A 22,739-nucleotide genomic window follows, 5' to 3' on the forward strand; every position below is an offset into this window, starting at 1 on the left:
CATGAGGGAGCAGACAAATGCTGCATACGCATCCTGAATATGATGTGACGTTGCTTACATCAGACTCACTTCCTGTAACCACTAGGTGACGCTATAATTCACCTGCTTCTACTTCCATACAGCTGCTCATGCTACATGTCTCGTGAACAGCAGCCTCAGTCAACACTCATCAGCTAAACGCTACTTCGTCTCAAGACTGAAGAGAGGTCACCCCTTACCTCCCCAAAGGTCCAGACAACCACATCCAGTCAAAGATGTCCAGAACGTGTTGTTATATTCAGAAATGTCCAGGAGCTGCTGCAGCATCTGTGCTCGTTCTCTCAACATTTCAAATGAATAACGGTCTTAAGATGGCCGCCAAATGCTGACCTTTTGATTGATATCTCATTCATCCAATCGGCACTTCCGTATCGCTTTGTGGAGCCAAGGAGACGAGATGAGAGCCTGGAACCTCCTCCGTCCTCTTCCCCTGCCAGTCTGGCTGATTGACAGGTAGCAAGAGGAGCAACAAGCAACCGTCGGGCTTCACTTCTGTCTGTGACACTAATTTGAGGGTTAAAAATTCCTCTTGAAGGTCAGAACAAATTTGTGCATTGCAGAAACGTTCTGGGAACAAAACATTTCTTGATTTCAAGCTTGGAATCAGATGACGTCCACATGGCAAAACATCAATGTTTCTTTTATTCCAGTCCAGGAAGATCAGTGAGTCAGGAAACTTTGTTTATCAATTCTTTATTCACATGATTCACGTCAGGGCTTAAACTGCAATTTCCACTACATTAAATTCTGACCTCTGACCTTTGCATGTCTACCTGAAACAAACTAACAGGAGAAGCAGTTTTCTCAATATCATCACAACCAACTAATAACATTTAAAAGCAGATTTACACTCATAAACGTGATATCTAACTTTTCGTACGTCAGAATGATCATAAAATCATTTGTGACAAAAACTACAAAACGGAACCCGCTGCCATGTTTAGGTTGAATTCTCAGTTCCTCCGAGCTGTGCATTGTGGGAGATACAATCCATAAACAAACAAGTAAGAGCTTGGCGTCAACTCACTGCAACAAGTAGCATTAGCATTTAAGATGTAGCACGTAGCTTAGCATGGAGCATCAAGTATATATTAGCATGCACAGTTGTACGTAGCTGAGTCATGTCTGAAGTAGGGTTAGTAGAGAGTCTGCTGAATGTTGTATGTGGAATGTTGCATATCTTGTGTAACATATAGGATGTCAAATGTCGATGTTGTATGTTAAGTAGCATGTAGTATGTAGCATGGACTATTATTGCTCCCTGTCAGCAGGTTCCTTCCTTGACAGCCTCAACTAACAGTGCATGAATGTGTGCATGAGCGAGGCCTCTTGTATGTAGTGTGTAGAATGTCGTATGTAGCCAGTAGTTGGGATTTGGCATGTGTTGTTAGCCTTCGTCTTGCGATGGTGACAGACATGTCTGGCCTGCGGCGGCCATCTTAACTCTTCCTCACGCATCAGTGGGAGACTCCTCGTCGTCTCCAATCACCCCCTTCAGGTAGGCGCGCTTGAACTCCTCAAAGACCATGTCGTCGGACTCACTGCAGGACACAGATGGACAGGTAAACTCATGCTAGTAGCATCACAGTGCTGCTTGAGCTGCATCATGGGTAATGTAGGCAGCATTCTTTGGGTGAGCCCCAGACATTCTGTCCATGTGAGGTAGGAGCAGCAGGAGGATCAGACAGGAACTCGGTGTTGTTGGTTATGTAATCAGGTGAAAGGCAAAACTGCGGTCATGTTACGACCCGCCATCTGCCGCTTCCTGAACGTCTCAGGTGACACAATAACTTGATGACAGAATCCAGGATGACCAGGAACCTTGGTGGTCACCTGATCTGGCAGGTTACTGGCTGCTGAGTCCCAGCGGATGTTTGACTCGTGGAGGTTGAAACTCACCCAATGAAAAGTTCTGAATCATAAATCAGAGAGAACTCACCCGTCCTTGGCTGAAGTTCCGGCAGGGAAAGATGGAGGTCGATGGAGGGACAAACAACCACCCGTTAATATTCACGCAAACTCGGCCTCGCATCAACAACAGCAGCTAACAGTCACGCTTCAGCGTCTGACATACAAGAACCAGCTGACTGTCGAGAACTGACTGGCATGTAGCTAGAAGCCTGTAGCATGTCACGTGTGGTGCGGAGTATGTTATTATAATATACTATGTACTACATAATGTACTACATAATATAATACATATCCATCCAGACCTACTTTACTCTGTTCAATCTGAGCAGAAGGGGAATGATTCAGGTGTGTTGAACGTTCAAGTTAAGGTTCAGACGGATGAATGACGTCACTGAGGGGCCTCACATGGATGTGTGTGTGTGTGTGTGTGAGTGAGTGTGTGTGTGTGTGAGTGTGTGTTAATCAGCTTGCTGTGTATTGCTGACATCATCTAAACAAGACTCGTCACACCCTGAAGATTATCATCCAGATTGCAGATCAATATAGATTAGTACACACACACACACACACACACACACACACACACACACACACACACACACACACACACGTTTGCATAGCTATCCTTATTAGGACATTCCAGTGACTTCCACTCATGTGAATCTCCTAACCCAAGCCAGTTGGTGCCTCACCTCAACCTCAAGCTAACTGCAGGTTACACCTTCACTCTACCTTTGAACAGGTGTTCATGAATGAAGTTCTGCTGCATCAGGACCAGGTCTTTGGTCCCCATGAGGACCAGGGGTCCTGATAAGGTGGTGTTTATATCAGGTCTCCAAAAGACAACCAAAACCAAGTACACACACACACACACACACACACACACACACACACACACACACACACACACACACACACACACACACACACACACACACCCCTGAGGTCATCAACAGTTCAGACCTGGCAGAGAGAACAACAGACTTGGCTTGGCGTCAGAGGGGCGGAGCCTTGGCAAACCAAGAGACCGTTACATTTTGGAGGAAATTGATTTAAGACAGCGAAAATTCCTCCACACCTCCTTTAACAAATCCAACGCCAGTCCAGCTGCTGTCAATCAAACACTGACACACCCACTAAGCTGCTGTCAATCAATCATACTTATGACAAATGTACTTCTGATACGACCGTGTCTGAGTTTAGTCCGAGTTCTGACCACCTGAAGCACGAAGAACCAACTCAGACATTCGTGTTTACGCCCCGATGAGCGAAGCGATTGAGCTCAGGGTGAAGAGCAGCAGGACGGCGGTCGTACCTGCGTCGGGTTTAGGATGCATCAGCTTGAAGGGAACGTCAAGGGAAACCTCGCTGAAACACACACACACAAACAAATGAACCTTTCAAATAGTGTGCGTGCATACGTGTGTGTGTGTGTGTGTGTGTGTGGGGAGGGGTCATACCTGGACCCGATCGCTCTGAAGGTGAACAGAAGCAGAGAACAAAGAGACGATGATGGTTTGTGTTACCAATGACATCCATTCATTCATTGCTACCCTCCTGTGTGTGTGTGTGTGTGTGCATGTGTAAGGATGTGGGAGGAGCTTGTTGTCAGACTCACCCAGACGCCATCATCCTCACCACCACCTTGTAAGACACCAACATTCCCTGAACCTCCTTCAGCACTTCCTGCTTCACACTGATGGACAGACAGACAGACAGACGGACAGATGATGGACGGATAGAGACAGACAGACAGATAGGGCAGACAGACAGAGATGATGGACGGATAGAGAGACAGACAGAGAGATGATGGACGGATAGAGACAGAGACAGAGAGATGATGGACGGATAGAGACAGAGACAGATAGAGACAGACAGACAGATGATGGACGGATAGAGACAGACAGACGAGGATGTGATGGACAGAGAGAGACAGACAGAGAGATGATGGACGGATAGAGAGACAGACAGAGAGATGATGGACGGATAGAGAGACAGACAGACAGATGATGGACGGATAGAGACAGACAGAAGAGGATATGATGGACAGATAGAGAGACAGACAGAGAGATGATGGACGGATAGAGACAGACAGACAGAGATGATGGACGGATAGAGAGACAGACAGAGAGATGATGGACGGATAGAGACAGAGACAGAGAGATGATGGACGGATAGAGACAGATAGAGACAGACAGACAGATGATGGACGGATAGAGACAGACAGACGAGGACGTGATGGACAGAGAGAGACAGACAGAGAGATGATGGACGGATAGAGAGACAGACAGAGAGATGATGGACGGATAGAGAGACAGACAGACAGATGATGGACGGATAGAGACAGACAGACAGAGATGATGGACGGATAGAGAGACAGACAGAGAGATGATGGACGGACAGAGACAGAGACAGAGAGATGATGGACGGATAGAGACAGACAGACGAGGATGTGATGGACAGAGAGAGACAGACAGAGAGATGATGGACGGATAGAGAGACAGACAGAGAGATGATGGACGGATAGAGAGACAGACAGACAGATGATGGACGGATAGAGACAGACAGACGAGGATATGATGGACAGATAGAGAGACAGACAGAGAGATGATGGACGGATAGAGAGACGGCTGGGGCTCCAACCACAACCTTCTTGCTGTGAGGTCACCGCGCTGGTCACAGCACCGCCGTGCTGCGCTCTCATCAACTCATCATGGACATTTATCATGTGACCAACCATGGGTGATTTCATTGCAGCGGCTCCTCCTTCTAGATCCCACGATGCCACACGCAGTGCGTAGAAGAGAACTTCCTCCACACCTCAGCTGAAGATGAGGTGCGCTTTGATAGCCTGCATTCATTCATTCATTCGTTCATGCAGTTAGTCATTCACTCATTCGTTCATTCAGTTAGTCATTCACTCATTCGTTCATTCAGTTATTCATTCACTCATTCGTTCATTCAGTTATTCATTCATTCATTCAGTTATTCATTCATTCATTCGTTCATTCAGTTATTCATTCACTCATTCGTTCATTCAGTTATTCATTCACTCATTCGTTCGTTCAGTTATTCATTCACTCATTCGTTCGTTCAGTTATTCATTCACTCATTCGTTCGTTCAGTTATTCATTCACTCATTCGTTCATTCAGTTATTCATTCATTCATTCATTCGTTCATTCAGTTAGTCATTCACTCATTCGTTCATTCAGTTAGTCATTCACTCATTCGTTCGTTCAGTTATTCATTCACTCATTCGTTCGTTCAGTTATTCATTCACTCATTCGTTCAGTTATTCATTCACTCATTCGTTCATTCAGTTATTCATTCATTCGTTCATTCATTCATTCACTCATTCGTTCATTCAGTTATTCATTCACTCGTTCATTCTTTCGTTCATTCATTCAGTTATTCATTCATTCGTTCATTCAGTTATTCATTCATTCAGTTATTCATTCATTCATTCGTTCATTCATTCATTCAGTTATTCATTCACTCGTTCATTCACTCGTTCGTTCATTCAGTTATTCATTCATTCATTCATTCATTCAGTTATTCATTCATTCATTCGTTCATTCAGTTATTCATTCATTCGTTCGTTCGTCATCTTTTGGTTTTAAGTTTCTCAAAGGAAACGTTCATTTCCAGGTCTCGACTGGGTGGGAAAGTCCCACTTAAAATCACTCCCAACGCCACAACACTTTGGCGACACCATGTGGCCAACAGGAAGTGGTTGTGTCAGGTGAGAATATTCGCACTGCCATGTGGCATCGTTCCCCCTCGGTGGTCGTGGGAAGCAACACGCGCACGGCTGTCAATGATCTGGTGTCTCTGAGCGTCTCACATGCTGGACGAAGCCAGGTTGGTGTCCTCGTGCTTGAGTCGTCCGTCCAGCGCGAGCCCTCGTCTCTCCTTGTTGTAGGCCAGCAGAGGATACAGCGTGTACTCCTTCTTCAGACTCGTGCCGGCAGGGACGCAGTCGCTGGAACACAGACATCAGCGTGAGCGCCACTGTCAACCACCGTCTGATTCCCCCGGGCGGGACACCGACCCGGCGCCGCGAGTGGTCACCAGGTGGAGCGTCAGGTGTGGGTTGATTCTTTGTTTCCACTGACACAAGAGTGGTGTTTGCTTTTGTTTGATCAATTGATGTTGATCATGTAAATGACAAGATAATTACATTTATAATAAAGATAATAATATTCTTAATAATAATAATAATATAATAACAATAACCATATAATATTGATAATAATCAGGATAATAATAATAAAGATAATAATAAGGATAATAATAATAAAGATAATAATCAGGATAATAATAATAAAGATAATAAGGATCATAATAATAAAAGGTGAACAATGAGAGGAGAAATCAAACAGAACGATCATTTTCATCTGCCTCTCTTCTCAATTTGCATGAGCGAGGAGGAGGAAGTGAACTGATGCACTCCTGCCCTGTAGAAGTCGACGATTGTTTCTAATTGAAATCACAACACAAACTCCATTTTCCATCCCTCCATGTGACACACGCATCACTTCCTGCGGCCTCCGAACCCCACAGTGCTGATCTGGGGGTCTGAAGGTCACCGGCCGGAGCAAAGACGCCAGAAACTCACCAGGTTTCTTCTTTGGCCACAGACTTGACGTATTTGTCGTTGGAGTAGAGAACCACGTTGGTCACCTGATCCACTGCAGGCACAGAACAAACATTGAGGACCCTGCTCTTGGTAGACAAGCTCCTCCCACTTTACTATGCGTGATGTGATGTCACCTGATACACTGATGTCTTTGATGTTCCTGCTGGAGGAGTTGGTGATCTCCACGTTGGCCTTGACTGGCTCGCCATGGTAGAACGTCTACACACACACACACACACACACACACACACACACACACACACCATCAGCAGCAGTCAGGCCCGGGGTCACGACCTCTCACACACACACACACACACACACACACACACACACACACACACACACACACACACACCATCAGCAGCAGTCAGGCCCGGGGTCACGACCTCTCACACACACACACACACACACACACACACACACACCATCAGCAGCAGTCAGGTCCGGGGTCACAACCTCTCACACACACACACACACACACACACACACACACACACCATCAGCGGTCAGGCCCGGGGTCACGACCTCTCACACACATGAACTGAGAAGAACCTTGATGGTGACCTGAACCTCTTCGGGTCGTGTCGGGAAGTCACATGACCACCTGGAGACACAAACACTGATGCTACATTGATAGCACGCGCGTGACAGGAGGACGCCGAACCTCTTTGGTGAGACTCAGTTTGACGTGCAGAGGTTTTTCTGACATCAGGAACTCGAAGGTCATGTCGGCTTCAGGAACCACCTGACTGTTCTCCGGGCTGAACTGGATCTTACGGATGGCGAGGCGGACCGAGCTCCTGCAGACACCACAAATACACCATAAAAACCCGCACAACAACACGGTGGAGCGACTCCTCCTACTGGCGGGGGAACTCACTGTTTGTTGATGTTCTCGCCCTGGTCCTCGGCGCGGAACGCCTTCACCTCGAACTCCACTGCACATTTCTGGAACCACAAACGACTGAGACTCAGTTTCGCACCGATAGTTGCTGAGCTGTTTATACATTTGTAGTATTTTTGTGTACATGTACACATTCATGTTGTGGTACCATTAAAGGGATCAATAAAGTATTTTTCCTTGTGAAACCCTAAAATGAGTAACAAAACTCCACGACCCAGGAGTCCTCCCGCCTGAGGCTGCTTCCTGCGGCAGCTCTGATTGGTCAACAGCATCATGTGACACAACATGGCGGCATCAACACTGAACAGACCGGTAAGCAGCCTGCAGCTTCTCACTGACACATTACAGAGTAAAAGTATAAAAATTACTGAAATATTATCAGAAACGTGTTGGACTACTCTGATACTCCCTCGAAGTAGTAGATTACTGTAATCCAGTGGACTGAAGTGACTCCAGCTGACAGTCGCAGTGGCGCCGTCGCCATCATCTAAGAGGCGGTTTTGGCCTCTCCGGGCTTCTGTAGCTGAGCAGCAGAGAACGCTGTCACTGACCTTCCCCACGTCCGACGGTCCCGGCTGCAGCGCCACGGAACACGGCAGGTTGTCTGGAAACTGAAAACCAAACAGGAAGTTGTCACCGACGGCTGCTCTGATAATAAGGAACAAACTGAACAATGGAGGGACGTGACACCTCCAGAGGAACACAGGCGACATGCAACTGTCAATCATCTACATCTCCTTTGAAAAACTTGCTTCCAAGTTTTCTTATTAGTTTAGAGAGGATTTCAAATAATGACTTCATATTCAAAAGGCGAATGAAACCACAGAAGTGTCTAGCACGTCTTGGTCTGGACCTCAAAGAAGAAGGGGTACGCATTGTCCCCCAGCTTCCGCAGCAGCTTCTCCTGGATTTTGGTGTGTGTCAGCTTTTCTTTGTCCTGCAGCTCAGGGTAAACCTGCCGGGTCACCAGGAACAGGTCCCGCCTGAAAGCCACGCCCATCACGTCCATGTCCTGACGGCCATAGCGGAAAGTACACGACAGCATCACGTACACTGAGGACGGGAGGACAGGAGGCAGTCTGAGGGACCATAATGTCTGCTATGCCAACAGGGGCTGCAGTAACACTGATGGCCACTGGGTGGCAGAGCCAGTAATCTTTTCCACAAAATTCTTATTTATTATTGAAAGAGAATTTACCTTTTTGTCCTTTCAGCTGGAGCGGGTCAATGACAACCACTCCGTCTGGGGAGGGGGCAGAGGGGGGGTGGGGGTTCATGTGTTCACACTGCTTTGAGTTTGTGAAAGTAGTCTGATGTCTAGGGTTTGTTTGAGGAATCAACTCACCGACTGGATCCACGTGATCACAGTGATCCACAAAGTCCCTCCTGGCCATGTAGACAGCCACCTGAAACACAGGGGCGGAGCTTCAGAGCCTCATTAGCATAACAGTGACTTCTCTGCACTCTGCTGCGACAAGGAAGGTACGGTGGCCCTGAGAGGTCAACACGCACGCCACGAGCCAGGAGAGCAGGCAGACAGAGGGCAAGGACACACAACCAAGTACTCACAACAAGACAAATACACAACCAAGTACTCACAACAAGACAAATACACAACCAAGTACTCACAACAAGACAAATACACAACCAACTACTCACAACAAGACAAATACACAACCAACTACTCACAACAAGACAAATACACAACCAAGTACTCACAACAAGACAAATACACAACCAAGTACTCACAACAAGACAAAATACACAACCAAATACTCACAACAAGACAAATACACAACCAAGTACTCACAACAAGACAAAATACACAACCAAGTACTCACAACAAGACAAATACACAACCAAGTACTCACAACAAGACAAATACACAACCAACTACTCACAACAAGACAAATACACAACCAAGTACTCACAACACGACAAAATACACAACCAAATACTCACAACACGACAAAATACACAACCAAGTACTCACAAAACAAAATACACAACCAAATACTCACAAAACAAAATACACAACCAAATACTCACATCATGAGAAAATACACAAATACTAACAACAAAACCAAATACTCAACCAAATACTGACAACACAACCAAGTACACAACCAAATACTGACAACACAACAAAATACACAACCAAATACTGACAACAAACTAAATACTCAACCAAATACTGACAACACAGCCAAGTACACAAACAAATACTAACAACAAAACCAAGTACACAAACAAATACTGACAACACAACCAAGTACACAAACAAATACTAACAACACAACCAAGTACACAACCAAATACTGACAACACAACCAAGTACACAAACAAATACTACAACAAAACCAAGTACACAAACAAATACTACAACAAAACCAAAAACCAGAGGAAAATCAAACAGATTCGATCCTCCGGCGCCGAGTCTCGGTTTTGTCGTCCCTGTGTTTGTTTGATCGTTGTTGATGGAAACGCCGTCCCAGCAGCGGAGGCTGGGGGGGGGGGGGGGTTCAGGCGGTGTCGGTGTGTTGACGTGTCAGGGCCTCCGTACACGAGGCTTTTGTGTTGCACCACATCGATGATGCGGGAAGGTTGAGGAACTCACCGACTTGTCGCGGGACACTTTCTTGAACACGACATGTTTAGGACTCATGATGGCGTCTCCACCTGCGGGACAGAAGACAGGACGCCATTCAACAAAGGGGTTTCCAAAGAGGAAACTGTCCTCCTTCAGTCGGCTGCTGCTTCCTTTATGAGAGGAAGTCATGACAAGAGGCGCGGCGCCCAAGATCACGTGTCATAGGCAGTCCCGCTGGTTACATGTGGATAAATACACGGGACCGGGACGAGCATTTTCAGTGCTTCCTGTCATGCGTGTTATTGGCCCTGCCATCATTTCAAGGCCAGCTTTGTAACTTAAGACATAGTTTTTGCAGTAGTCACAGTAGTACAGCGCAGTAAAACACACGGGTTGAAGTATTTCAGACGCTCTGTTGGCGTCCACCCTCTGGAGCCTGGCACTTCCCTCCACATCAGAGCAAAGCGCCCAGGTCGTCCTCGTCTGTGAAACATTGGTACTCATCCAAGACCTCCGGGTCCTTGTGGACCCCCAGGCTGCAGCTTCAATTAAAGGTTTGTATCGGCGTGGCCCCTCGGGGCTGCCGTACTGTCCCACGACCACTTAATGTCTCAGTGGGACGCACCGAGGGGACGAGGACATGGAACACAGTCAATCACACCCAGCAGGCCTGCAGCAGAATCCGTCAAACCTCTTTGCTACTTTCAAAGAGCAGGTTTGCTCCTCCGCTGTTGCAACTTCATGATTTTTCAACGTGACGCTGATGTTGCGCGTCGCAGAGCTGCTGAATCGTTTCAGAGTTCATCTCTGTCACCAAAAGGAGCTCGAGGAGGCTGCGGCTGGTCGGAGGTTCAGAGAGAAAAGAAACAGACTGACCTGAAGCTGCAGCTGAAGGACGAGGCAGGTTAACACCAGCTGATCAGCCCACGGAGCTGCATTTATAACACACACACACACGCAGCCTGGTCAGCACGCGGATTATTACAGAATGAACACACACACACACACAAAGCTGGACAGACAAGATACCCTGATACCCTCAGGGATGTAGGACAACCACTCAGCAACCCGAGGGTTAATAAGCAGCTTCATCTTGGAGAGAAATCTTGTGAATTTCCTGGAAAAAAGCTGGTAATAATAATCATCATCATCATGATAATAATAATCATCATCATCATGATGATAATAATAATTATTGTTATTAATCATTTATTGATTTTACTTCACAACCTTAAATCAAAGCCAAAACCTTTTTAAACCAGAAAGTTGGCAAAAGGTTGATTTAAGTCTGAAGTCATTTTGAAACAAAGAACCTAAAATAAAATAAACTCAGGAGAAATTAACACAGGGGTCCCACCCTCCAAACACGAGGCTGGGGGGCCACTGAGGGGCCAGTCGAGCCCCACTGTCGCAGCCTTTCCCGTGGAAATCTCCATGGATACTGTTGTGATGTCATCAGCCGTTACATCACCGGTGATCAGCAGAACTCTGAGCCGATAAATTGGACTCAGTCAGACTCAGCGGTCTGAGTGCTGACATCAGCAGCTTAACACACACACACACTTGCTCTTATGTCTCTGTGAGGACTTTCATGGCTCAATTGTACTGCATTCTGCACTTGACCCTAAAACCAGGTCTTGATCTGAACCAGGCCTTTGAAGCTGTGAGGACCAGCTGGAATGTCCAACACACACACACACACACACACACACACACACACACACACACACACAGTCTCCATGTCTCTCCAGACGCTGCATCAACCTGAGAGCCAGGTGGCACTGCTGCATTGGCTGGGAGCCGCCACGCACTCAGAGGTAAGAAATCAGAACACAGATCAGAACCGGCGCCGAGCCTCCCACCTCAGGTGCATCGCCCCAGAACTCAGAGCTGCTGGACGGTCACTCGGAGTCTCACACCAACACCTTTGCTATTCTTGTCATATTTATTTATTATTCATTTATCTCACTTCAGTCTTTTCAGGCAGATCAAGTGCTTTGCAGCATGAGGCACTGGTGTTCATGGGAAGTGTAGTTCACCCTGGTAAACAGCAGCTCCAGGCCAGAGGAGGCGCCAAAGGGCACGCGTGGAAAGTTATGCACATTTTATGCCGATTCACTCAAAGTTTAAGAACGTTTAAAAGAAATATTCAAAAAGTGACAAGCCAGGAGAGAAAGAATTCTAACTGCTGTACTTGAGTGAAGCAGCATCTGAGGCCAGGGGCCGAGACCCAGAACCTGGACCAGAACCAAACCTTCTCCACAAACAGACAGAGATAAATGTAGGCCTCGATTATCTGGATTTTATTCTTGATGCACAGATTCCCTCTCTTTCTCTCTCTCTTACACACAGACGCGCACACACACACACACACACACACACACACACACAGAGTTGTGAAGTCCGTCAGTTTGCATCAGCTGATGCTGCCTTCACGTTCCGTCTCTCTTCACACTTAAACGTTAAAAGCCTCTCAACAGATTCAAGGTCGACGCCGGTCGTCAGCGAGCGTGTTTCTGTCCGTCTGAGCAGTTTCAGTCCCGTGTGCTGCGGCGTGCAACATTTCATTGTCCAACACACACAAAAGTCCAGCGCCGCCAATCAGCCGATCACAGGTCGGACCACAGGATGGTCTTACTGCCTTTCTCCACGCTGGCGACGTACGTCCCCGATGGCGACCACGACACCGAGTTGATGGCGGTGCTGCAGACATGAAGAACATCAAGTTACAGCAAACAGAAATAAAAAAGTTGAGCACCAGAGAAGCCCCCCCCATCAGCCCGGTTCTCCCCCTCATGAGTCCGGTTCTTACTTGTGGTTTCGGTCCAGGCTTCGGTCCACTTTCCCCGTCAGAACGTTCCAAATGTACAGAGCTCCATCTGCTGATCCTCCAGCCACGTAGCTTCCGTCGGGACTGAAAACAGAACACAGTCACTCACGACGGCTCATCGATCAAAGACATCACTTCCTGCTGTTGCTTCACAATAAAAGCCCAGTAGCTGAGCGGTTTAGCTTGACGAAGTATCTGATACTGGAAATAGAAGTCAGACAATAAAAGCCTGAAAAACACTCAGATTCACACTTCGAAACTCCCAGGTTAGGGTTCTAATGAGAGGTGAGAGAACGCCACCACTTCGAAGCACCGTAACAACGGACCAAACACAAACCACCCCAGCTTCTGTTTGTGTAGCTGCTCATCTTGGCCACTAGAGGCAGCAGACACACCAGTCAGCTGCTGGTGTTTATCCGTTCAGAGGAAACCAGAAACCCACCTGAAGGTTACTCGGGTCCAGTCAGCGCCACACTTGAAGCCCTGAGCACTGAAGAGGACAACAGCAGCAGGTGAGACGCAGTCCAACAGCAGCGCTACGGAGACTCTCAGCAGGACCGAGGACAAACCTGAATGTCTGCCTGATGGCGTTGGTGCGCAGGTCCACGATCTTCACCAGGTCGTCTCTGGAGCAGGTCAGCAGCTCGGTGCGGTCGTGGTTCAGGTCCAAAGATGTCACTCTGCCCAGCAGCTCCAGCTCATGCACTATACTCTCCGCTCTGCAACAGCGGGACAACGTCAACACAGCTGTGGGCCTCCAGCGGCCGGGACCTGAGCCGGTCCAACACCCTCACCTGATGTCCCAGAACCGAACCTTCTTATCAAAGTGTCCACTCATGACGCACTGCTCCGTACAGACGATGTCGTTACAGCTGGAACCGGCGAACACCGTCTTCATACCTGCACAAGAGAGAGATGACGATGGCTCACCGAGGCCCCGACAGGTGGAGACGATGACATCATCCAGCCAAAATAACCAATCACGTACAGACTTTGCTGCGGAGGTCCCACAGTTTGAGTGTGCGGTCGTAGCTCCCCGAGACAATGCGAGCGTTGTCCAATAGGAAACGAGCGGACAGAACCTTCCCACTGTGACCCGTCAGGGTGTGCTGGACACACACACACACACACACACACACACACACACAGGTTTGTTAATACTATTATTAGGTCCTGAGAAGGTTTGTGTTTACACCAGAAAAGATCTCCAATAGGCTACAAAACCACACCCACACACAAACATGGTCTTTGCTGCATTTCAGCAGCAGCGGGTCGGAGGAGCAACGAGGTCTCAGTAGAAAGGTGAGATCACTACCCAGGCCCCGCCCCCTCAGCCTGGCACTCCTTGCCGATTTCGTTCTGTTGGATGTCAACCACATAGAGCCTGCGGTACCTCAGCTCAGACCCACACAGTGATGTCACATCCTGTCTGTCAGCAGCCCCAGGACCATTGCTGCACGACTAGAGCGTGATGGGAGCAGAGAACCGGTGCTGCTGGGAGCCAAAATGGTGGCTGGAGGGCGGAGCATCTGAGCATCAGACCTTTTACATCACATCACTGACCAAACACCTTGAAACGGTTTAAGAGGTCAAGTTGCAAACCTTCAAGTTTAGTTGACAAAAGTATTTTTACCACACTTTAGCAGTTTGATAAATGTGGCGTTTTGTGTGAGCAGGAATGTTTTGGCACCGGCGTGCGCCTGCTGCCACTCACCCTCAGCCTGTAGTCGTCAACGGTCCAGATCCGACTGGCGAAGTCGTTGGAGGCGGCCAGCAGGTAGGAACCCTGACGGCACACGGCTCAACGTTAAACACTGACACTTAGCTGATCAGAACAACCTGCACCAGATCCTGAGGGGTCCCCCCCAGGCTGTGAACCAGGGAGGATCGCCTCACATCCCAGCACTCAGCCCAGCAACAGCAGCAGCTTCCTGGTGGAGGGTGTGTGTGTGTGTGTGTGTGTGTGTGTGGGGGGGGGGGGGCATTAGTCATTCGTGACCCACTGTATCTACTGGATCTAAGAGTGTATGGCAGCATAGCAGTGGGTCATAAAACCTGGTCCCCCGGCTTAACCCTGCCCACCATGCAGGCATGTTTCAAGTCCACTTACGGTGCTGTCAAATTCTATACTGGTGATTCCGGCGTTGCTGCCAGTCAGAGCTCCTTTAGGCTCACAGTGACCTGCAAACAGAGAGAAAAACAGAGCGACTCTCAAGTTCCACCTCCAGGAAACAACAGAAACAAAACCAGCGTCTGATGTCACCAATCAAGAGTGGCGAGAGCTTCAACAAGTCGACGTCTCTGGAGCTTCATGATGTTTCAGAAGGTCTCAGCTTGAAAACTTGAGATCAGCTCCACCTCCTCCTCCCTCACCCTGTGACCCTCCGATCTGATTGGTTCTGTTAGATGTCAATCATCATCACATTGAGGCTGTGGGACCTCTGCACAGACTCAGCTTGTGATGTCACATCCTGTTAGTGTCAGCAGCTCCTGGGACTATTCCTGCACTGCTAGAGCTTAATAGGAGCATAGAGGCGGAGCTGCTGGAGCCAGAGCGGGTGGGGAGGGGGATTGTGGGTAATCAGACCTTTTACAGCTCATCACTGACCTTCATCACATCTCGAACAGCAGGACGCAACAACGCGGCTGAGAGGGACACGCGTGTCTCTGAGCAGCCATCAGACAGCGATGGACGAGTCCCCACCACACCGTGGAGGCCCGGGGACCCGCCGAGCCCTGCTGGGTCTGACAGGACTGAGAAGCTCCTCCTCTAGAACACGTCTGGATCCTGGCTTGTGCCATTGACCCGCATGTGTTCTAGAACCTCCTCCTCTAGAACCCATCAGGATCAATGGCACAAGGGTGTGTGTGTGTGTGTGTGTGTGTTTCTAAGTGCGTGGATGTGTCAGCCTTCGATTCTCACCAGACACCACCTCCCACAGCTTCACCCTGCGGTCCATCCCTCCTGTTGCTAGGAGACGAGAGCCTGGACTGAACCTCACAGCGTTCACCTCACCATCATGGGCTTCCTGAAAACACACACACACACACACACACCTACCTGACAATCACGCCGATTTTAAAACATCCCTGCAGGAACCTTCATATTAATGGAGGTCTCAGCTTGAAAACTTGAGATCAGCTCCACCTCCTCCTCCCTCACCCTGTGACCCTCCGATCTGATTGGTTCTGTTAGATGTCAATCATCATCACATTGAGGCTGTGGGACCTCTGCACAGACTCAGCTTGTGATGTCACATCCTGTTAGTGTCAGCAGCTCCTTGGACTATTCCTGCACTGCTAGAGCTTAATAGGAGCATAGAGGCGGAGCTGCTGGAGCCAGAGCGGGTGGGGAGGGGGATTGTGGGTAATCAGACCTTTTACAGCTCATCACTGACCTTTGGGGCTCAAAACACACAACATTTCCTGTCAGATTCACAGACAATGGTGCGAGGCCAGAAGAGATGCATCATGGGAGGAAATTAAGAGCCGGTGATCATGATCAGCATTTAAGTGTGTGTCACATGACCCTGCAGAAATCACAGGCACCAACCAGTTCCTCTTTTCTGGTGTTGATGTGAACACAAATTCTGGGTGAATGTTGTAAGTTGTGGCCGATGTCAGGCGCCTCAAATACCGTGGAGTAGTGTGTGTGTGTGTGTGTGTGAGAGTGTAAGCTCTGCCAGTCCATCAGGGACCTGATTTGGGCTCTCAGCTGACTGGGGGACACTTACGAAGACGTGCAGTGCAGTTGATGGAACCCGCACCTCGGCACACCCTCCTGACGGAGCCTCAGGGTTTTCTGGCGATGTGCTGAAGGAGTTCGCTGTTCGACGCCTGCCGAGGAGAATGAGGAGTCAAACACAGTAATCAGTGTCTTTTCGCTGACTTGTGGAGGGTGAACTAGCCTGCTGGTCGCGTCCCGACCAAGGCGAGGAGGTCGATCATCTTTAGCTAAGACATCTACTCTGCTCCACACAGCAGGTGACGGACCACGCCCACGCCGTCTGGTGCACTTCAGCGGTTTTCATCAATGTGCTGCTCTAAATGAGAAGTGTGATGGGACTTGTTGCTCACCATCGCCAATATTGACTCGCATGGTTCGGTCCTGATCCGGTTCATCATCACCTTTAGCTAAGCCTACAGCCATGTCACGTGACTGTGGCGCCGTTCTGACCCTCAGTATGAGGCTACAGAGGGAGGGGGGGTCACTGCTTGTGTGTGTGTGAAGGAAGTTGTGGTTCAACTCAATCAGGTGTTTGATTTGTGTTCAAGTAGTTAATATTTTCAATTCAGTCCCAAACGTGGACGCTGCCTGCCAGCCCTCCCCCGCCGCCCCCACGGAGACGCTCCCGAATGTGAAAGCTTTGATGTTTCTGGTCACCGTGGTTGAAGGTCATGAGTTGCATCACACTGCATTTCTTTACTTAGAACAGACACTGAAGCATCACAGGATGTTTGGGCGGTAGCGTGACATCACGGCGCCATTTCTCATAACCGTCTCAATGTCAAAATGATAACAGCTTCTATTTTTGGCCACAATAATCAGCAGGTTTAACCTGGAAGGACTTCCAACCAATCAGCTTTCTGCTGGATTATGTCATCACAGGAAAACCACACCAGCTATTAACTCCCGGCAGCAGCTGCTTTTTAAAGAATGAATTTGTATTTTACTAATTAACAGTCACATGATTAGCTGGGAACCGTGGAGAAAGAGATACAGGAAGTGAACCAGGAAATACTCAGATGATTCGATTGACCCCAGCCCTCCCTCGGACGCTGGAACGAATCCACCGAGACGAGAGTTGATGAGCGTTCTAGAGAGGAACCATCAGCAGCTACAGAAACGTTACCGAAGGCAAACAGTGTAGAAGCAGCAACCGCACAGGATCAATCCTGCCAATCATTACGGATTTAGTAACAGTCACGCCACTACAAACGTCACAGTGTTCACGCTGCCAGCCCGTTGATTGACAACTCAACAGACAAGCCATCAGCCAATCAGAGGTACTGAAGAGACAGACTAGTGCTTTAACATCAACGTCGAAGGTAATTTCTACATGATCGCAATATGACTTCCCCCAAAGGGAGGAACAGAAGCTGTGGCTCCACCCACAGTTAGTCTGTCTCCTGTCAATCAAACTGCTGCCAGAGTGAACGGGTGAACACACACGATGCTTCACCTGGAGAGTGGTGGGCGGAGTCCAGGCTGAGCACACTCAGACACGCTGCAGACACACAGACGGGAAGTCAATCACCATATGGACAAGAAAGACCCTCCCCCAAAAGAGCAGGAAAGACCCTCCCCCAACAGACCAGGACTGACCCGTCAGGACCATGGACACGGGACGGCTGGAGCTACGCACCCAAATATGTTGGAGATGGAGTCCAGGAGACCACCAGGGGGGGGCTGGGAGATTTTCTTGCTGCAAAAAATAAAAACAGGAAACTGAAGCAATTTGACCACGAGACACTGGAAGAGGGCGGTTCCTCTTATCTTGATACGAACAATGACACACTACAGGAACCATGTGACAGGTAGCAGCCGCAGGTCTGTGGTTGGAGCTGGCAGCTGCTCTCACCTTGGGGTTCTGCTGGGCAGTCGGTTTGGGGAGGTCTCTCCGCCTCCCTTCCCAGCATCCTCTGCCAGAACTTCGATGTCATCGTCCCTGAGGAGAGAAGCCAGTCAGCACCTCTGTGACACCAGCAGCAAAAATGAGAGGGTTACTAAGTCGACTGACGGGTCCAGCGGTAGCGGCTCTTTGGCGGCGTCGGCCAGCTCCTTCTGCAGTTTAGCTTGTCTGCGTCTGAAATGCAACGCCACAGTGTCAATCAGAGGAATCGGGGACCTCGTCCTCCTACCGGCAGCTGTGACATCATCTACCTGTTGTCCTTCTCGTTCTCTGCGTTGAGCCTGTTGGCCTCCTGGGCTTTCTCAGCCATCCAGCGCGACACCAGCTCCTGGTTGTCCTCCGTGGTTTTCCTCAGTTTCTCCTCTAGAGCGCTGAAGGTGATCTGGAGGGCGTCATACTCGTCCTTCAAGGTCTGGTTGGCTCGCTCTAGATCCTGCAGGGACACAGGAAGTCAAAACTGACCACCACGTTTCAGCAGCGATCTGCTCAGGCATCAGGGTTCTACCACCTGAACAGTGCAACATCATCTGTCCTGACCCTGGACCACGGCAGGACCAACCTCCTAAAATCACTTTTGAACCACAGGGGGACACAGAAGAGGGACGTCCTCCCCCAAGACAGACATGGATCAGATATGCAGCAGATCAACACAATCAACAAGTGGACAATTCTCAATTACAAACACACACATTCATGGACGCTCAGACGCTTGAAACAAACGCCTGCAGCCGGCCACGGACTGTCCCTCCTCATATCAGACGAGCTGAAGATTTGAGCGGTAGAAAGAGCTGGCAATGGAGGAAGGGGGGAGGGGGAGAGGGAGCGCAAGCGGGCAGACACCTCTGCAGCCTGCAGCTGACTGGAGTCTTCTGGTTATTTGCATGTTTCCCTGCGAGTGGACCTGATTGGTCCAGGTGACTTCCTACCTGCAGGCAACTCCTCAGCTCGCGACAGTCTCCCTCCAGGCTGGCGATCTGCTGCTGGTACTCCGACATCCTGAAACCAATGAGCCATGTGTCACACTTTTTTTTTTTTTTTTTTCCCAATGAGCAGCAACAACAGAACCATGAACTGCTGTTAAAACACACACTGGATATCCAGTGACACGGCCTCCACATGCTGGGAGGGAAAATAGTTCACAATTATGAACGCCAGGCAGACTCTTAGAGCACTGAACACGTCACAAACACGTCACGCACTGCAGCCAACGCCAGCACTTCCTCCCTCTCAGCCAGTGTGATCACTAATAGCCACCGTGCTAACAAGGACTCTAGCCACACCCACATGCCAAAAAAGAAAAAAGAAGAAAAAAAGAAATACCCCAACAACAAAAAAACCCTGCTGACATTAATTTTTTCCGTCAAAATTTCCTCTGCATACACTCCCAGGTCACATGACCTGCAGAAATCACTGGCACTAATCAGTTCCTCTTTTCTGGCGTTGATGTGAACACAAGTTCTGGGTGAATGTTGCAAGTTTTGGCCGATGTCAGGCGCCTCAAATACCACATAGACGAGTAGTGTGTGTGTGCATGTGCGTGTGTGTGCGCGCGTGTGTGTGTGTGCGCGTACTCACTTGGCCTCGTTGCTCTGGATCTCTTTGTCCTTCTGTTGGATCTGGTTGTTCAGCTCGATCACAGTCTGCGCCAGCTGCAGGAAAGAAACCAAAACAACAACTGACAAAAGTTTTTCAGGACTTTCCAGGATGCTCAAGGACCAGGTCCTGTCACCAACTCTGCCTGGGCTGGAAATGTGGACGCCAACCAAACAGATGTGTAGGAGGATCAGGATGTGGTGACCAGATGATAAAAATCACAGGACACAGATAGAAAACAGCCTCATTGTTTTCTAGAAACGTCTCAAATACCAAGAAAACAAGCAGACTTCAGTTTGGTTTGGACTCAACAGTTGAGTTCAATCTGCTGCGGCGGCGCAAGCAGCCCAGCAGACCACCTGATGGGAGGGATCGATGACGGCACAGCCGAGCAGAAGGTGTCTGAGGGTAAAATCTGACCCACATGGATCCAGCGTTACAGCGGCTCTTCCATGGCGCGACTGAAGGGAAACCCCACGTTTGAATAAACACTCGTGTCAGACTCCATCACAACTTGGATCGGGACCCAAAGACCTGATGGGGACGTTGACCACAACCTCAAGGAAAACAAAACCTCTGCTTCTGTCCGACGCCAGCAGAGTAGCGGCGTCTCCAGGAGCAGAAACCTCACGTTGAGCAGCTGAACCGACCGGGGAGTCGCTGGGCTCGGTCGCAGCTGGAGCTGCTTCACAGAGCGCTTGTGTCCACCCCTCCGTTTTACTACACATAAAATAACGGAGTATTTCAACCCCCCCCCGCCACTTCCTGTGTCAGCTGAAGAGGACTGACCTCTCCTCGCTTCTTGTGCAGCTCCGTCAGCTCCTCCTGGTGTTTGATTCTCATCTGAGCCATTTCCTGCTGCAGCACCTCGCCCCGGCTCGAGTCCCCCGTCGAGCTGAAACACAGCGCAGGATGCTGGGTTACAGAGGCGCAGGCACTTCCTGAGCCACCACAGGCTCGCCTCCCAGGCTGCACGTCGGCAGCATCAACAGCAGCCCTTATAGTGGTGTTATAGTCATCACTCAGCGCCAGTACCAGTGACCAACCTCCTTCCACACACTGGTGCTAGCGTGCTGGTCTGATTCAGGAAGTGGCGGCAGCTGGTTTACCTACAACCAAGTCCCGCCTCCCTACCTGCCAGAGACTACAGCAAATGATGCTTCGCTGGCGCGTTGAAACGTTCCGGTTCTTACGGGAAGCTGCGCTGGCGTCAAGCCTCCGACGGGATCAATTATCCCTGTTGGTGATCAGAAAAGACCGCGGCTGTGACGGAGGCCTCACCCAGACTCGTGTCCTCGCTGGACATCATACTTGTCAGGCTGATATCTCTCGGACAGGACGGCCTGCAGGTCCGACTTCTCCAGCAGACGGTGATCTGGAACACACGAGTCCAAGTGTGTTTAAAACAGCAGAGACAGAACTTCCTGAAGATGACGGGGGCGGACACTCACACTGGTGGATGATCTCCTCGAAGGCGTGTCTCTGCACTCGGTCTCTGAGCTTCAACTGCTCCGAGATGTGTCTCTTCCACGTGCACTCCACTCGCCGCTCCGCCATGACCACCTAAGGGACACACACACACACGGTGTGTAAGGACACAAGTCTAAACTCAGTAACTTTGTTACATGGTTGCTACCAGGAACGATGACGCACGGATGTCTGACTTAACACAAAAAAACTCACGCTGACTGAGCGGCGAGCAGAGCAGCACCAACACATCAGAGGGGTGGGAGCCAAATGGTGTGTGTGTGTGTGTGTGGGGGGGGGGGGGGGGCGACTATGACCACCCTCACATTTGTGCGCAGTTATTAAAAAGACCCGTCGACTGACGCACCAACCACCCAGCAACATGCAGCAACCGTCACGTCATAAAAATGAACTCACATCTGAGGTTTGACGTCACTAACATTTCACGCAGGTGGACACAAAGGTGAGACTGCCCTGCCACACGGCGTCGAAGCTCTCACCTCCAGCTGCGTTGTTGCTGTGTGCAGTTAGCATTAGCGGCTACTAATACAGGATCAACACGAACGGCAGCACGCGAGCCCGTACACCGTTCAAAGACAAAACCGGTTAAGATTTACCCACGTTCAGTGGCTGGTGCCGTCACCCCGGTAAATGCTACTGCTCTAGACTGCACTTTCCGGCACACAAACACCCGTGACTCAACATGTTAGCATGCTAGCTCGGGCGGGAGCTGCAGCGGGCAGAGTTAGCTCAAACGTACCCGCACAGTCCTTCCGCGTCCCGGGCGGCGGCTCCTGACCTCCACCAACTCGCCGTTAACCGCGGCCTCACTGTCTTGGGGTCCCGGTGTTGTAATGTCCTCTCTTCCTTGTTGATTTAACCGACATCAGCTTCGCTGCAGTTCACCTCCATTTTGGATCCGGCGGCGCGCTTCCTGGGCGGTCGCAGGGAGATGACGAAAGGCGGCGTCTTCTGGTCGCCTTTCATGGCGGCCGATAAACACGACCAGCTGGACGGACCCATGGACGGAGCGTGGCTCTGGACCGGCGACAGGGGCATGAGTCTGAATATGTAGCAGGAGAAAAAAATGAACTCTTCTAATGGGTTCATGACACGCGCCTGCAGGAAGTGC

At 49.6% G+C, this 22,739-nt stretch overlaps 2 protein-coding genes and 3 non-coding genes across 6 annotated transcripts; all 5 read right to left on the reverse strand.

Moving 5' to 3' along the window:
- Positions 1-716: 716 nt before the first annotated feature.
- LOC147255189 (S-arrestin-like) lies at positions 717-11,045 on the reverse strand. Its single transcript, XM_086216967.1, has 16 exons — positions 10,961-11,045; positions 10,112-10,173; positions 8,840-8,900; positions 8,693-8,737; positions 8,348-8,547; positions 8,046-8,105; positions 7,471-7,538; positions 7,255-7,390; positions 6,725-6,809; positions 6,570-6,642; positions 5,796-5,933; positions 3,569-3,646; positions 3,411-3,425; positions 3,266-3,318; positions 1,979-1,988; positions 717-1,580 (listed from the first exon to the last, which is right to left on the reverse strand). Exons 2-16 carry the CDS (start codon positions 10,157-10,159, stop codon positions 1,490-1,492), a joined length of 1,161 nt encoding a protein of 386 aa, XP_086073093.1. The 5' UTR covers positions 10,160-10,173; positions 10,961-11,045; the 3' UTR covers positions 717-1,489.
- Positions 11,046-12,066: 1,021 nt separating this feature from the next.
- Positions 12,067-22,572, reverse strand: atg16l1 (ATG16 autophagy related 16-like 1 (S. cerevisiae)). Of its 2 annotated transcripts, XM_086216931.1 has the most exons (21): positions 22,368-22,572; positions 21,592-21,703; positions 21,422-21,515; positions 20,930-21,035; positions 20,123-20,196; positions 19,474-19,543; positions 18,799-18,980; positions 18,656-18,721; positions 18,497-18,583; positions 18,281-18,340; positions 18,098-18,142; positions 16,649-16,751; positions 15,838-15,943; positions 15,025-15,095; positions 14,629-14,700; positions 13,903-14,023; positions 13,709-13,814; positions 13,484-13,633; positions 13,357-13,404; positions 12,897-12,998; positions 12,067-12,787 (listed from the first exon to the last, which is right to left on the reverse strand). In XM_086216931.1, the coding sequence occupies exons 2-21, from the start codon at positions 21,695-21,697 to the stop codon at positions 12,694-12,696; spliced, it is 1,863 nt and encodes a 620-aa protein (XP_086073057.1). In that variant the 5' UTR covers positions 21,698-21,703; positions 22,368-22,572; the 3' UTR covers positions 12,067-12,693. The 2 variants fall into 2 exon arrangements, with proteins under 2 accessions (XP_086073057.1, XP_086073058.1); XM_086216932.1 differs by lacking the exon at positions 18,098-18,142 and having other exon boundaries at positions 12,069-12,787; positions 22,368-22,571.
- Positions 14,202-14,478, reverse strand: LOC147255191 (small Cajal body-specific RNA 6). Its single transcript, XR_015118348.1, has one exon.
- LOC147255192 (small Cajal body-specific RNA 6) lies at positions 15,240-15,523 on the reverse strand. The gene has a single exon (XR_015118347.1).
- On the reverse strand, positions 16,030-16,313 carry LOC147255193 (small Cajal body-specific RNA 6). Its single transcript, XR_015118346.1, has one exon.
- Positions 22,573-22,739: the final 167 nt, after the last annotated feature.

The sequence above is a fragment of the Aulostomus chinensis genome, chromosome 10 (assembly GCF_037954235.1).
Source record: "Aulostomus chinensis isolate RoL2024-O1b breed Wild chromosome 10, RoL_Achi_v1.0, whole genome shotgun sequence".
NCBI classification, from domain to species: domain Eukaryota; kingdom Metazoa; phylum Chordata; class Actinopteri; order Syngnathiformes; family Aulostomidae; genus Aulostomus; species Aulostomus chinensis.

Excerpts from the sequence above, each read along its gene's own strand:
- atg16l1 (XM_086216931.1), bottom strand. The coding sequence starts at position 21,697 with ATGGCGGAGCGGCGAGTGGAGTGCACGTGGAAGAGACACATCTCGGAG. Across the intron at positions 18,722-18,798 it reads GAGAACGAGAAGGACAACAG|ACGCAGACAAGCTAAACTGC; the intron begins GTAGATGATGTC and ends GTTGCATTTCAG. Across the intron at positions 12,788-12,896 it reads AGCCTGGACCGAAACCACAA|CACCGCCATCAACTCGGTGT; the intron begins GTAAGAACCGGA and ends TCATGTCTGCAG.
- LOC147255189 (XM_086216967.1), bottom strand. The coding sequence starts at position 10,159 with ATGAGTCCTAAACATGTCGTGTTCAAGAAAGTGTCCCGCGACAAGTCG. Across the intron at positions 8,548-8,692 it reads CCAGCTGAAAGGACAAAAAG|TGTACGTGATGCTGTCGTGT; the intron begins GTAAATTCTCTT and ends TCCCGTCCTCAG. Across the intron at positions 6,810-7,254 it reads AACTGAGTCTCACCAAAGAG|ACGTTCTACCATGGCGAGCC; the intron begins GTTCGGCGTCCT and ends GTGTGTGTGTAG.